Source organism: Nipponia nippon, unplaced genomic scaffold (assembly GCF_047370975.1).
Source record: "Nipponia nippon isolate SJK-2023a ecotype South Korea unplaced genomic scaffold, ASM4737097v1 scaffold_3, whole genome shotgun sequence".
NCBI classification, from domain to species: domain Eukaryota; kingdom Metazoa; phylum Chordata; class Aves; order Pelecaniformes; family Threskiornithidae; genus Nipponia; species Nipponia nippon.
The window spans coordinates 89,789,208-89,804,984 of record NW_028262347.1 but is presented as its reverse complement, the minus strand read 5'-3'; the positions used below and the strand labels follow the sequence as shown (position 1 = coordinate 89,804,984).

Below are 15,777 nucleotides of genomic sequence, written 5' to 3'. Positions count from 1 at the left end.
TTTAGACCTTAAAATAGGTTTGGCAACATGTGTCTAAATACAGAGCTGAGTCACAACTCCATATCACACCTCTGTCTCAAGAAGGACTTTGATTTTGCTTTCCCAAAAGGAAAGAGTGCTGATTTTACTGCCAGAGAAGCAAGACTCATGAAACAGCCTTTTCAAGCAGAGTCCCTCCTCTTGTCCTTTGGATAATCTTGCTTTGCTGTGGGCACAGAAAAGCAACGCTAACACGACCCACACGGCTCATTGCTATTCACTGCTTCTGCACACAACAGCAGAACAGGCTGATCCGAACAAGGAGCAATCCAGCTGTATTTTCACTGCGTGCTCCAGGACGAGAGCAGCAGAGAACATTTTGGGTCCTGGGGATGCGGGCCGCAGAGAGCTGGCATTTGCGGGAGGATGCAAAGTTTGTGGGGAGAGGAAATAAAAATCTATTGGATCAACAGAATATAGTTGGAACACCATTATCATGCAGGCAGGAAAACGGGCAAGTTTTCAGGTTCACAAACCTTTCCAAGACTGAATAGATATTTTTGTCCCTGTTAGAAACAGACAATCCTCCCTTTCTCGATTTCTACTAAATTTAAACTATAAAAGCCCAAACCAAGAGATACTAGGGATGGATGCGGATCTCTTCCCTGTGCCTAAAGCCTCACAGTACAACCTGTGCCTGGGACCCAGAGGGGTAATTTCTTGTCCCTTTGCTTCCCCGACAAAGCACCGCACTTGCCAGAACAAGGTGATGTGCTGGCTGCTGCCCTCCCAATCAATGACCCTTCCTACAATGCTGATTTTTCCCCACTCCGGCCCAGCAGAATCTATACTTCTAAATGTGTTTCCAACCAGCTGCCCAGCTTGGTATTGATTTTAATTACAGGGCTGTGAGTGGAGCTGGGGAGCTGCTCTGACGTGGGACTGGTGGGGCTGCAAGACCACGCTCCAGTGCCTTTTCTTGATGAGGCAACTTTTAGCATCACTCCCTCCCTGTGCAGGGCAGATGCACATGATGCCCTCTTACACCGTTGCTTGTTGACATGACAAAATGTTCCTGGTTTTCTGGGGTTTGGGGGCGAAAAGCTGGGAAATAGGCACAATTCAGGTGCCTGAATGTAGGTGTTTCTTGCTATTTGCAATCCCAGCGCATCGGCATGCTGCCAGCAGATACAGCCACAGAGAGATCTAGTTGGAGGCCAGGCAGGGCATGAAAACTGGCTCTATACATTCATATAGGGGCAGCCATGTTTTGAGCCACCATACAAGCGGGCTGTGTTAAACATTGCACTTAGCTTGGCCGTGGAACAGCACATCACAGCTCTGGGTGCCCACAGGAGCAACATATCCCAGCTTTGTGCCTCCACCTTGGAGAACTTGCCCCAGCCAGGATGCCCTCCCCATCCTGCTCTGCCAGTGCATCTTCAGGGTGGAGGAGGTCTCACCTTCACTGTGAGGATGAATCCAGCACTATAGAAGGGGTTTTCCCGGTCCAGCGGCCCATTCAGGGTTAAGGCTCCGCTGATGTAGTCCAGTGCAAAGATGCTGTTGGTGTTACCTGAGAAAAATAACAGGCAGTGTGAGCACAAGCAGCTGGTACCACCAATGCCAAATGGCACTGGGGGGTAACACAGAGAGGGAAGCAGGATGACACGAGCCTCTTCCTCTGCCAGTCTCCATGCATGACCAGATCTGGTGCTTGGAAAAGAGGTTTTACAGAGCAGAGCCGCTGCCAGGCCAGGAGCTCCAAGCTGAACACAGACTGCAGTGGGCTCTGTGAACCCTGCACATTATCTCAACGTGCTTTAAAATTTAATGGCTGTAATGGTCCTCTCCTCGTCTCACCTGCCCCAACTCAGGGCTCAAAAGAGTGCTTTCCTTCTAACAGCCGATAAAGTTGCAAATGCAGCAGGCAGCCGAAGAATTTCAAAGGGTTTTGGTTAAAATATGCTGAAACTAGGGCCAAATCCAGGTGCTCCCCTCTGAACAACGGCCTGCATTCGCAGGGCACTATGTCCCTGGGGTGCGTAAGGCCTCTCTCTTAAAATACAAGAGTTAAGGGACATCAGTCCAGGTTAATCAGAGGAAGACGCAGATGAATCAACCTCACAATTAATTCTTCGCATAACAAGCAGTAGTTTAACTGTGAGGTCTCTTGCCAGAGGATGCTGAGGATGATAAAAGTCCACATGTATTCAAGAAGAGACTAGGGAGGTTAATGAAAGAAAAAAAAAATCTATCAACAGAGAAGCCACATGCAGCTCAGGAATTTTCTTAGCTGGATGTATTTGGTGCCACGGAGAGTATTAGGATAAGTACTATAGGCACTTGCCCTGCTTTTATGCTCTTACCAGATGTGTTGACCCCATGCAGCTGCCTCGTTTTCCTCTACTTGAGCCAAATTTGGCCTTATGTGTAAGCAACCAGACAGGTTGGCATGGAGGGCTGTGCTGCCTCCATCGAGCATCCTATCCTCAGCTTGACTCCTTCTCTGGAATGAGACACCCAGAGAGGATTAAGACAACACTTGAGTCTCACGGCCAGCAGATGCTAAAAGGATTGGGAATGTCCTTGCGACAGTCCCAGGTGCTCTCTCTGTCAGCCAGACAAAAGAAAGCCGTTGGTTTGTAGAGCCTAGGATACCTGATGCTGGCCCGACACAATACCGGAGGAGGCTGCTGAATTAGTGATGACGAAGGAGGTTACACACAGGCATATGGCTACCCGCACCACTCTCCTCCTCGTCTCATGGTATGCAGAAACCCCTGATCCAGCCCCAAATGGGAGCAGGGAAACCCTGCAGGTACACTATATTCATCCCAGTCAAAAATAAAGAAAAAAAAAAACCCAACAAAAAACAACTTTTCAATATATCTCAGCATGAATGGAACACACACATTTGTCATTTCCCTGGAAGGGAGCTGCAAGACAGATCTGCTGCCGCAGAAAGTTGTTTCCCATCACTCAGCCTCCACCTCGCTCCCTTCTGATCCAGTTTAACCACGGCCGCACCTTTCGCAGGATGGCTGAAGCCTCCAGGTCCAGCTCTCCCCTCCCTCCCAGCCCCAGGAGCCACCCTGGCCTTCACAAGTCGCTGGCTGCCAGCATCTCCTCTCTCTCCCAGAGCCCTAAGTGCTGTAACATCTTTCTCCCCCATTACTGAGCCTTTATATCTTCCTCTTGGACTGAATGCCTCCCATTTCTGTCCTTGGTCCTCTCTTCTCTCCATCCGAAATGGCCCATTGACTGCTAGCCAGCTTAATGAACTGATGCGCGGCTACTTAAAATATTAGTGTCAGCCTTGCTTTTTTTTAAATCTAGCTTTTCGCTGCCTTACGTGAAGATCTCTAGTTTCCTCCCTTGGACAATTCCCCTCTTTTCATCTTGACTTCCCACTTTTGCTCTGTAATTTATGGCTGACTCTTTAGGAGACTTCTTCTGACACCAGGTTTGAAGGACACTCCACGAGATATATCGAATTGTGCTGCAAGGCATTTAAATGCTCCAGGATGCCATGTTGCCATGGTAAAGTTTATGCATCAGGGTGATCTTGGTACACTCCTCCTAATATAAAGTGTGATAACATACCTTTTTAATCACAAAATACTGTTTTGCTGTAAATGCAGAGACCAATGGATTTTAGTGGAAATAGGTCAATAGGGCAGGAATTTGACACAAAGGAGTAAACACAGCATTGAGCGCCGTGTCCTAAAAATGGTTATGTGTTTCATATTTGACCACAGTAATTTTTTAAAGGATGTATGAATAAATTAGGGACCCAAATACCCTCCCAGGCTGCACAACAGAGGCTTTTTTCTAGCTCAGCCTCCCCAACACCGCTCCAATGGCAGATATGCATCTGATGCCCTCTGGGGTGCCTTTCAGCTAGCAGAGAACTGCCAGCTTTGCAAATTAGCTTCAGAAGGGAAAGAGGTGTCTCCAAACTCATCCCTCAGAGGCCTTTCATAATTTCCTCTACAATGCCTCTCCAACCACCGCTGCATTATTCCTCTGACCAGTGATCCCCGCTGAAGTACTCGCACTGCTGAACAATGCACATTCCCTTGAGACGCTTTCTTTGCAAAAATCTCTCTAATCATCTTCACATGTCTTCACTTTCCTCGGAGCAAGGGAAAAAAAAAAAAAAAGTGGGGGAAAAATAGCCAATTTAGCCAATTTTGTCTTTCCCTCCCCACTTCTGTATAATTTCTCCTCCCTGCCTGGTTCTCTCCCGTTATCTCTCCATCAGCTTCCTGACCCAGGAAAAAGCCAAGCCTGGGTTAGGCGCAGCTTAGTCTGCAGCTGGCGGTGCTGATGGCTTTCAACCCATTTGTCTGCTCCACCGCTCTCCCAGCGCTTGCTCCATCCTGCTCCCAGCCACACTGGCCGCAGGGGTCTGTGCCCATGGTGGCTTCAGAGCCAGGTGGACACCGTGAGCTGAGCCAGCTCCTCATCACGCTGCCCCAACACTCCAGCCGACGGCTTGTGTGGCCGGTGGCCAGCGCTGCCTGCCAGGTACACCAACAGAGCAAAACACAGTTTTTTCATTGCCGGTTTTGAAGCGATACTTCAATGCACAGATGTGAGATGGAGAACACAGAGAGGATGGAGAATCTTTGCAGGCATTTCAAATCCAGTCGAGATCCCCAGATAATCCTGTTTCTCAGAGGACATGGAACGGCGCAGACCTTTCCATCTCCAAGTGTGCACTCTGCAAACTGTTTTAATGACGCAGACAGGAACTCTTGTGGCCACACTTGACATGGAAGCAAAGTGACCTTCAGAATGGTGCCCCTGCTGCCCCCCCTGCTCCGTGTCCCCCTTGCACACTCTCCCACAAGCAGCGCTCACGCCACAGCACGCACAACCTTCTGCTCCGCACCAGGCAGGCAATGAACTGATCGCTTGCTTGGCTCAGGAGTTACCAGTTGCTGGACGTGTCCCTGCTTGAGCTATCTACTGCCTAGCCTGAGGTCTGGTCTGAACCTCCAAAGCATTTCTAGATGGAGACCAAGGACTTCATTTCCATGCCCCTGGTTTGAGAAAGGAACCCAATACGATGCTCCAGTTTTTGCTAAACAAGGGCTTACATGTCCTCCACCTCCTTCCCCATCCAGACTAGCATGTGGCATGTTCACAGAGAACCAGAGAATCCAGCTCCATTGCATGGGGCAGGCAAAGCTAAGGAATAAATGGGTCTGTCTTTCATCAGCAAAGGAGGAGCTCTGCTATCAAGGGCTGGGAAAGCAACTACAGCTTTAAGAAAACCAGGGTAGGCGCTGGTGCAGAAAATAAATGTGATGCTGCCTAGGAGTTAGCATCCCCCAGAGAAGGACGTGCTGTGGGAAGGCAGGCTCCACTTCTACCTCTCTGCTACTGCTGCAAACCTGCGGAGCTGGACAAAGGAGACCAGGAGAGAGACCCAGAGCAGGAATCAGAGACATGGCAGAAAGGGAAAGGCTGGGCAGCAAAAGGGAGTGCAGAGAGAAGAAAAGAAGAGCAGATAATGTTTTTAAATACTCAAAAAGACAGAGGAAAGATGAGAATGAAAAAAAAAAATGAACTTTGGGACAGCAATACGAATGCATTTCTGGCGGACTCGTTGCTCTCACCTGGCAGGGAACAGGCTTGCTCAGGACATACAAGCTCAGCTTCTGGTTATGACATGGGCAAAAGGAGAAGGAAAACTTTCCCATTCCTTCATTTGTGTGTGGGTACAGGGACAGCAGCAGCTCCTACTTCCACTGTGGCCAGGCAGGGCACTGGAAAGGCAGGAACTGACATGGCACTGGGTTGGGAGCAACAGGATGGATCGCGGTAGCCCATTCAGTGTGTTTTTCCAGGCTCATTGAGGAACGGATGGTGGCATAGGCATAATTTTGGAGAAACACTGCTATAACGAGGGTTTTTATAGATGAGGGCCATAATGTTTAATTGCCCTCAGCCAATGCTCTCGCAGTTTAAAAAGGCCATTAAAAATACTGGCTCAAACCCAGGGGAAGAAAAGAAAAAGAAAAAGAAAAAGAAAAAGAAAAAGAAAAAGAAAAAGAAAAAGAAAAAGAAAAAGAAAAAGAAAAAGAAAAAGAAAAAGAAAAAGAAAAAGAAAAAGAAAAAGAAAAAGAAAAAGAAAAAGAAAAAGAAAAAGAAAAAGAAAAAGAAAAAGAAAAAGAAAAAGAAAAAGAAAAAGAAAAAGAAAAAGAAAAAGAAAAAGAAAAAACAATGATGTCTCCTCCTTCCTCCCTATCTCTTTGGCCTTTGAGCATTGTTCAAACCTGTAGGAGAGAGAGATGCAGCCATTGCCCAGCTCTAGTGAAGAGCTACCTGTCAGCCAGGGGAAGCCGATTCCCCCACGCAGGCAAATTCCTCCCCGCAACCCCCATGAAGGGCCATTTGCAGCAGGGAGCCACATCCCCGAAAGGCCCTGGGCTTGCTGAGCCACTGAACTTGGAGTGGATGACTTTCATGAGATGTGAAAGGGGAACCCATCACACACCTTGCACCGGATAATTTATTAATCAAAATGTGCTCCGTCAGGGCTCCTCGGCACCGAAATAGATGCTGTTGGATGTGGTTCATAGAGTCAGCAACAGACACAGTTATCATCGTATAAATAGTCCATCAGCTGCTGTGACCACCTCGCTGCTCTTCACCTTGAGTTTTTGCCCCCGTGCAATACGCAGGGAAGCATGCCAGGGCAGATACCTCACCCCACGCTTAAATTCAAAGGGAACAAGTTACTTCTAAAGGAAAAGGGGTTATTATAACCTGAGCTTTATTTCTGCACTCTGGGTGAAATCAAGATGCTGTCACACGCTGCTCTAGAAAACAGTGCCCATTCGTCTTGCTCTGGACTTTGGTTTGTTCTTCTTCCCGGAGGATGCAGCTCTCTCCAGGACAACTAATTCAAGCCCAAAGCTGTGTGCCGGCCCTCCTCTGCACATGCCTGCTCTGCAAACAGGCATTTTTAGCATCTTTCCCAAAAGATTTAATTGCCTGTTCTAGCACAACCGGCAGAATTTCTGGTCTTGCAGAGCCACAAAAGAAGCTCGGATTAAATGCCCATGGTTCCCTTTTTTAGAAGCGAATGTACAGTACAAGAAAATAAAAGGAGAGATTTATCACCCGAGGTGCAATCCCCCTCCCGAAGCCCCCAGGAGCTGCGGCCGGGTACCAGAAAGGAGAACAGAGCCCACAGAGTTTAAAAGTTCCTGCTCTGAGTGTAATTCATCGCATGAACGGATGCTGAGTCTTGGAGCACAACCACCGTTCCCCCATGTCATCTAAAAAGTGCTCGGTGGCTCAAAGGGAAGGCAAATTACCATCACTGCCTGGCTTGGCTTTTTTCCTCCCAGTCTTTCCTCTTTCCATGAATCTAACCCTAAAACCTGCTATGGGAAACAGCAAACAGCTGGATTGTGAGTCAAGACAGCAGAGCAATGCAGGGAAAACTACTGTAATTGTTTATTTCACTCATTTCTTTAAGTGCAACACTTAAACCCTCTACCTGAGCTTGCAGAGGATTTTGTCCTAATAAACAGGGTGCAGAAGGCAGCATGCATTCGCAGACAGAATGGGCTGGTCCAGGCTGCCAGGCATCGCCACCGTGGAGCAGCAGTTACAGAACACGCTCTCACCCCACAGCTGAAGGGTGCATACATGTAAAATTGGCACTTTCTTAGCAGCTACTGTGCCTGGGCTGGATTGAGAGACCCACAAATCACCTCTCCTGCCTCTCCCACAGCAGTAGGCAGACTCATCAGGAGAACATGAAAGGAGTACACTGTAATATGCCCAGTAACAAGTCTGAATCAGCTTTTAACATAAACCCCACATCTCCAGGATCAACACCTTTCAGAAAATCTTCCATCAAAAACCATCTCAGAAGCGGTTGTTTTCTCTAGCCCCAACATGAACAGAGATAGTGCAGGTTCATCCTTCTCCAGTGGTTGCCAACATCTTGAGTACACATTAAATCCCAGGAAGTTAAATAGGAAGTCCCAGAAATTAAATAAAAAATATGCTTTTGTTTCATATTTGCACATAAATGAGAATGTATAGTTTTAATTACCGAAGGCCATTTACTGGGGGACCACCTGCCATGCAAATCATTATCACAACCAAATGTCTTTCCAGTGATTTCTGGATTGCCAGGGAGCCAAAGCAAGATGCCAATGTGATGACGAAACATCATTAACAGCAGGGAGGAAGACGGGGAGAAAACGAGCCAAGAAAAGAGGCACTGTGGCTGAAGCCACCATCTCTTCTTTGTGCTGTTTCATCCCCTTGCATTGGCAGGGTGGAAAAACAGGCTTTGATGAATAACTCGGCGTGAGGCACTTTTCCACCCATCAGCATGTCCTCCTACAGAAATGTTCTGCTAAGATGACTGCCTTTAAATCACGCTGGAAGGCCCTCCCAGCAAGTGTAATTTATGAGGACTTTAACACCCTAGTAGTTCACTGACCGATCTGAATGTGGGAAAAAAACAGCACGATGTAGGCCAACTGGCAACAGGAATGTTAAAATTAACAGGTGCTATTTCCAAGGATCCTCCCTGATGTCCGCTTTAAGGGACTCAGGGAAGAGGTTTGCTTTGCCCTGCCTTCTTTAAGTCAGGTCAAAATATGAAGGGAGGTGTCAGCAGCTGAGGTCTGGGAGACCTCTTTGGCCACTTAGTCTTACCTCAAGGGTTCATTCTGCACTTTCAAAAGGATGGCAGTAGGGGACTCCAGATCTGTTAAGACTATATGAAACATGTTCTGAGAGCTACTGCACTGATTTTTACATATATATATATATATATATATATATATATATATGATATTTTATTCCTTAGCAGGAAAACCAGAAGAAAGACGGAGAACAATTCTTTTCAGACATGCTTCCCTCTTGCTTTTGTAACTCACACTTCTATTACATTGTGTAAATAATGATTTTTAATTCATGCTTCCCTTGGGATGCACCAGCTTTAGGAAGAGAGTGTGTTGCCAGAAACTGCATCAGTCTCCTAAAACAATCAACTTGGGGAAAAAAAAAATGCCCTAAGGGTTTGTGAAGAGCCCTAAGGACCAGCTCACCAAAGGAAAGCCCCCCCTCCCCTCTCTCCTGCAGGATTTCCTGAGCCCCGGGAAGGACGTATGGATTGTCCTTGTGCAATCTCCCATGGCCCATCCATCACCGCACCTGAAATGTGTCAGGCAGGCAGAGACTGACGTTTGGGCATCTTGCAGAGCCCTGGGACCCTTTCCCCTGGTTTAACCCTTTGATGCCTGCCTAAGCAGCGTAGGTCACCTTCACATCTTTATGCCAAGAGACATCAAGTCTCCTGACTATCCTGGAAATAAATGAAACCCAAAGTTTACCACTAGCAAGCAAAGCACGAGACTGCGGTCATACAATACGCCTTCCTAACAAGAGCTCGCGGGCCAAAGTCCCCTCCTGCCTATTAATTAAATTGCCATTTAATTCACGATAAAAATCCATCTCTTAGAGAGCCAAAGGATTCCCCATGCCCCAGGCGATGTGCAGCAGCAGCAAACGTGAAAACACACTGCCGTCTGCAGGCCTGATCCTGCTGAGAGCGCCAGGGCCCTCCGACTTCCACAGGGAAAATCAATCTGTGTTAGACCAGAGAGTTCCCCTAAATGAAAAGCCTTATCTAGAACAGGTCGTGTTATACAACAAGTCACTCGCTTTGCCTGGGAAATGAAAGATGATGAGGCAGAGTCCCCGGTACAGAGGCTATCTCCATAAATCTGCCAAAAAGGAGCCGTGGATTACTTTGCTGGATTAATTATCTGTCCTTCAAACAGAGCCCTGACCTCAGCGGCTGAACATCTCCAAGCTGTCAAAGGAGCCGGGGAACTGGGGAGGGAGGGCTTTTGCAGGGCATCGGCCGTGGGCTGCCTGTGCCCTCCTTTTTGCCTGGGAAAAGCAGTAGAAAAACCCATCAGAGCGACAGAAGCCCCAGCACCAACAAGCCTGTCTGCATGAGGGACTTCAATTGCGCGGTCTCAATTTGCATTTCTTTTTCAAATGGCCCTTTACATGGCAGTGACCCTACTCCTTGCAAAACGCAGGGCAAAAAAGTGCGTGTTTTCATGGGGTTAAAATACTCAGATTGGAAGGAAGGGGGAGAAACAACTGAATGACTTTTCCCCATAAGATATGGAAATGATTCCCAGTGCAGGCAGGCAGGCAGGCAGCAGGCAAACAGCAGGCAGGCTCGTCTGCCCCGACAGGACAACTAGCCAAAGCCGTGACACAGCTAGATCAGTGCTCCTCCATCATTTCAGGCTTAACAGCTTTGTAAGCTGGCGGCATAAAGTTAGATCTTAAGTCTTATTTTATGTGGTTATGGTTAATCTTTTAGTTTTATTGTTTTCCTGTCACAGGAGGACCTTGTGCTGGAGATAACCATATAAATAAGAGCTGCTGCAGTATATCCCGAGGTGTAGTTACCCGAGGGCTGGAGCTGAATAGGACACCAGCAATTCCAAATTAATTTTTATAACCCACCTCCAAATCATACCAATGCTTTAGATATTAATACCAAAGAAATGATAAACGGCTCGGTTGCTTTTCAGCTTTTTCACTGCTGTATATTGAACACCAGCTGCTAAAATCGGAACAGCTACATGCCAGCCCTATGCCCGAAAGCCTGGAAGAGCTAGGGAAAGGCATCACCAATCCCTGCCATGAAATGGGAACAGCATCACTGCCGCCTCCCCTTGTGCAAGTGAGCTGAAGAGCCAGGTATAGTTACTACCTCCACCGACCATTTTCACTTTTGCTTACGATCGGTTTCTAATTTAATTTGCTTCCCCATTCCCATATGCTAGGCCGTTTTTTTGCAAAATTGCCATAAAAATTTACCAACTCAGGCACAAAATCTGCTTGCTGACCTTTACCATCGTGATTGAGGATAATGACAAGTTAATTAGGCTTTACCTGCCTGCCAAAAAAAAATCGCTTGCCTTGGGTGAGCAGGATTTTGGAGACTCACTAGCAGCTGGTTCCCATGTCCGGACTCTCAGACATCAGAGGGTAACGTCTTCTTTCAAAAGTAAGAAGCAAATCATGGAAAGTATGAGAGAATGCCTTGAGCAGAGCAGAAGGATTTACTCCTACTGACTTCAGAAAAAAAATTATTTGCCCCATGACCATATTTTCTTTAAAATTTGCCCTCAGCCACACACCACAACCACAATCCGGCAGCCAAACGAAGCTGGTGAACTCTGGCTCTGGCAACAAATGCAATTGAAAGTGGAAGCAGAGCATCCTGAAGCCTGGCTTCAGGGATTTTGGAAACCTCTACCTTCAGCTGAAGGTAGGGTGAGGATGGGGAGGAGGCAGAAGGCGATAGCAGGTGTCTGCAGTCATCCCTCAGTCCATCCATGGGCTGATCCTTCCCAGCACCACCGCTCTGCAAGACACTGGTGCCGACAGGAGGAGTCCTGGCCAGTTATGAAAACACTCTGCAATTCTCATGTTCAGGCAAAAAAATAAAATAAAGCAAAGCAGTTTAATCACTCTTTGATGTATTCTGTCTGATTTTCCGATATGAGAGCTGCCCCCTGCCAGGCAGGACTAGGGGCAGGGATTAAGCTCTTGGCATATGCAAGCAGATGTAAGGATGTTTGCACTGATCTGCCTGCCTGTCACTCTGCACCCTGCTGCCACCAGGCTCCTGGAGCGTGCCTGGCTCCCTTCCACCATCCCTCTGCCCAGCCGTAGCAGCCAGGCTGACGGTTACCCTGGCTCTGAGTGGGAGACACTTGCAAAGGGACGTAGTGGCTATTTTGCAGGAAAACCAGAGATAGACATGAAAATAAGAGCATGCATGAACACTCCAGGTAAAAATCCGGGGTCCAAGGTTTTGTTTCCTTGATTCGATAGAGCAGCCGTGACCATCTGATGAGCAGAAAGCCTGACATGACCATGAGTGGATGGGTGCATTTAGCAAATTAACCCTCTAGATTGCACGGTTGTTTCTGTAGGTTTGAGCCATCAAATGAAGGCTCTTGGAAACCCAGACCTGTTTGTACTGCACTGGTGCTGACAACAGAAAATTAGATAGCTACAGCGTACTGGGTCAGAAAAATGGTCCGTGGCCATCAGCAGATGCCCGAAGGAGAGTGTATGACCAGGACAAGGGTGATTTCCCAGCTGCTGAACATCTTAAGGCTTTGAGCTGGGTGAGGATTCTGTAAGCTGAAGGCTTTTAGCATCCTCACGGTAGTTCAGCGTCAGCTGCAAAATTAGTTTGAGTTTTCAGTTCGGTCTCCAGTGAAAAAGGGCCCATATCAGCAAGGAAAAAAAAAGCGCCTGCTGCACTTTGGCCAGTTGATACACGCAATCTGGGGGAATCTCTCATTTAATTAATGCCGGGGGAACATTAGAATAAATCGCAGAGGGAATTAGAGGAATAAATAATCCTTGCATCTTCAAAGGCAGCCTGACCAGAATACTTGCAGTCAGGATCAGTGGACTTGAAAGTCAGGGTGAAATCACCTTGACCCTAGAGGTTGATTAAAAGTGTTTGAAATGGCTGGGCTTTGAGGAAGAGAAACCAGAAAATTATTTCCGCACGTGTAGCTCGAAGAAGCTGCCAGCCAGCACCCAAAGCATGTGGCACAGTGGGGAGAGGAGGCACTGCTGCCATTTCTTGCATGAAGATCCCCCCCGAAAAGAAATGCCAGAAATAGGGTTACAACCCAGACACACCAAGCTCGTCCCTCACTCCTGGGTTAACCCAAGTAGTCTGTCTGTCCCCAAGGCACAGCCCCACTAAAGCAGCATCCAAATACAGCCCAGCGAGCATCAGAGTCTGCCTTGGATATGGCAGAGGCTCACTGACCTCAAAGCATCTTAAATAAGACAGGTCCAGCCCCAAAAATTGGCCTTTCCAAAACTCAGCTATATTTTATCCGGAAATACCTACCTAGACTGTCCTGCCATCAGAAGAGGCTGACAAAAGAGATTTGGGCTTGTGGGGCTGCAAGGAGGGTCTCCCTAAAACCAACAGCAAAGCGAGTAAGATTCAGCATCAGACACCTCAGACAGACCTTTCTTTGAAAATTAATTCTCTTGTAACCTGAAACACTCATTTTTTTCTCACAGCCAGTCAAACGAACCCGGTAGACCTTCCCCCAAAGGGAGGTCCCCAAGCTACAGTCCTAAAGGAGACAGGCATTATCCAGTCACAGCAGTTTCAGCAAGCTGCACTAGGAAGGGTTCCTCGGGCGTCAGAGCCAGTCTGCAAGGGCAGGATTAATCCACCTGCCTGTTAGAAGGCAGAAACCCTCCACCGCTTTAAGTAAACTTCATTCTCTACCCCTGCACCCTCGTGGGTCCAGCCCCCTGCCTCCCACCTTGCAAAGCTCTGGCAATGCTTTGGCAGGCCAGCCCTCGGCACGGAGGCTTTCAGGAAACTCCACAGAAACCGCCAGGAGCTGTTCAGCCCCTAATCAGTCCTATTCTCTCCCCAAACAATAACCACCGCATCGCCAACAAGAGTTTTACGCCCAGCTCTTTGCAGGTCTCCACCGTGGCGTTGCATGAAGCGGAGCTGTTTGCAGCTCGTCATTAGGACTGAAAGGTTTCGCTATGAGATATCGTCAAATTTGTTAGAAATAACCTCCGCTGCTCCAGGAAAGGGAGATGCCATGAACGACACGCTCTGATAGCACCAAAGGCAAAGCACGCTTTTCAGAGGAGTAAAAGCTTTCAGTTGTAGCAATAGGTTATGGTAATTAGCAATAACAAGTCAAAAGAGCAAGCAGTACAGTTGAGGAGAAACTTAGCCAAGTATGATTTCCAAGGCATGGAACGTATAAAGACTTATTGCAGGGCTTGTTCCTCCGGCCCCACTGGGTTCCCCACCACGTCCCCCCATGACTTACCCGAGACAATGGTATAGCCGATGCCCCGGGGACGGCCCTTGTCCTGGTCAATTGCCGTTATCATCCGCACGGTGGTACCCTGGGGATGTAGAGGAGACACACGTTACAGCCACCCAGGCTGAGTGCTGCTGGGGCTCCTGGGGCACCCTGCCAAGGCATTGCACCTCTTACCGTGGGCCACATGCTTAGGAAAACCTGTCCAAGGACAAGGCAAGTCATGGAAAAGTCCCAACCCTGCTTCTCAGGGCAGTTCGGGCTCACCACTCATCACTCTCATGCAAGCTGCAGAACTCTGCTAACCCACCCCAGCATGTGGCTGGCGATGCTAAGGGCAGGACCGGCATGCCCTCTAACTGAACCACTGAGCAGGCTGAGCTTGACCACGCAGTAGGTTTGTACCAGGACAAGCGTCCATAGGGACTGGAGAGAGCACCACCAGATTCATTCCCCGTGCTGCTCGTCCCCTGCCCAGAAGAGGAGGATTTGAAGCAAGGTCAGTGTGGTAAGCACAGCTATCGGTGCTCGGGGAAGAAGAGGAACTAGGAACTGAAGGTGCAGCATTGGCAAAGCCAGGACACACCTCCTCACAGCATCACCGCTGCACAGGCTCTGGCTGACAGGGAAAAGCATACGCTCCTCCACTACAGACTTTCACTCTGCAGTCTCTCGAGAACTAAAGGCAACAATTCCCTCCAACCACAACCTTCAGTGCTGGTCACTACACCAGTTTTATTGCCCACTGGTCCTCTTCTCCCCTTGCATTCTTCAAACAAGGCATGCCAGACAACGAGGGATGCTTGTGCCGGCCATCGGCATCCAGCTGCATAACTAATTAAGTGAGCTGCAGAGATTTTAATTGAAACCTTTAAGGAGGAGGAGGGTTGGACAGATGCTGAGAATAGGGGATTGCCCACAGGCAGAAGCTTCTGCAACTACTAGCTCACCCACCTCATCCTCTATCCTGCAGGACAGACCTGTTTCTTGTAGCCCAGCAGAAAGGTCTACGAGGCCAAGAATCCCCCCAAACCAATGAAGAACATAAAAGTGACCTAAACCCCTTGTTTAGTTCTTTAAATAAAAACATCACGCGCTTATGTCAACTCCATAAGCTGTACTTCCCCCGCCGCACTGCAGTGAGCCCATGCGAATACAAACACAGGCACATGCACATAATTAATGTAGTGTGAAAAAATTTACAACTCAGCTGTTCTTGTTTTCATTCGTTTATTAACAGTGGGAAAAGGAGCAATTTTTTTTTTTTTTTTTTTCCCCTCAAAGGAAATGTCAACAGAGGCATTTGCATATCTAACGAGGGAGCATAGTGGGATAGCAGTGTTGCGTTTGTCCTGCAATCCATCAGTTGAAGGCCAAAGGGAAAGCTGCTGCAGAAGCATCACCGGTGGAAAGCGGGGACTTGTCTTCCCTGGCTTTCAGAGCTGTGCCCCTGCGGGCTCAATGGAGACGCTTTGCCACTGTTGGCTGTAAAGAAGGCTCCCGAGGCCAGGCAGACTGCCCCTTCCCTGATCTCCCAGGGCATTTCAATAGACTCCTTAAGTAAATCCACATTATTAACCGAGAACGTTAGCCATAAATCCCAGGTCACTGGCCTTTGAGCAGCACTCGGCTGGTGAGGCTCAGCAGCAACCGGAGAGCCTCTAAATCACTGACAATAACTGTCCTTTCCAAGGAGCAAGGATAGCTAAAAAGCACAAGAAAAGTGGGAAAGGAGCAGATGGGAAAGCACAACAAGGGATGTGGAAAGGAGAGCAAGGCAAAGCAGAGAAAAAAAAGGAGAGGCATGCAATCCAGCATTTTCCCCCCCCAGCTCACTCTGCTTTAATCTTCTGTCCCCATGGGGCAAGAACGAGCCCCCCTC

At 48.2% G+C, this 15,777-nt stretch overlaps 1 protein-coding gene across 1 annotated transcript in view; it reads right to left on the bottom strand.

Moving 5' to 3' along the window:
- The window catches only part of CDH23 (cadherin related 23), a 216,835-nt gene that overhangs the window by 93,406 nt on the left and 107,652 nt on the right, over positions 1-15,777 (bottom strand). The window contains exons 9-10 of the mRNA XM_087764332.1: positions 13,902-13,980; positions 1,443-1,555 (exon numbers count right to left, since the gene is read on the bottom strand). Of these exons, the coding sequence (XP_087620458.1) occupies positions 1,443-1,555; positions 13,902-13,980 (192 nt within the window). The remainder of the gene's footprint in view (positions 1-1,442; positions 1,556-13,901; positions 13,981-15,777) is intronic.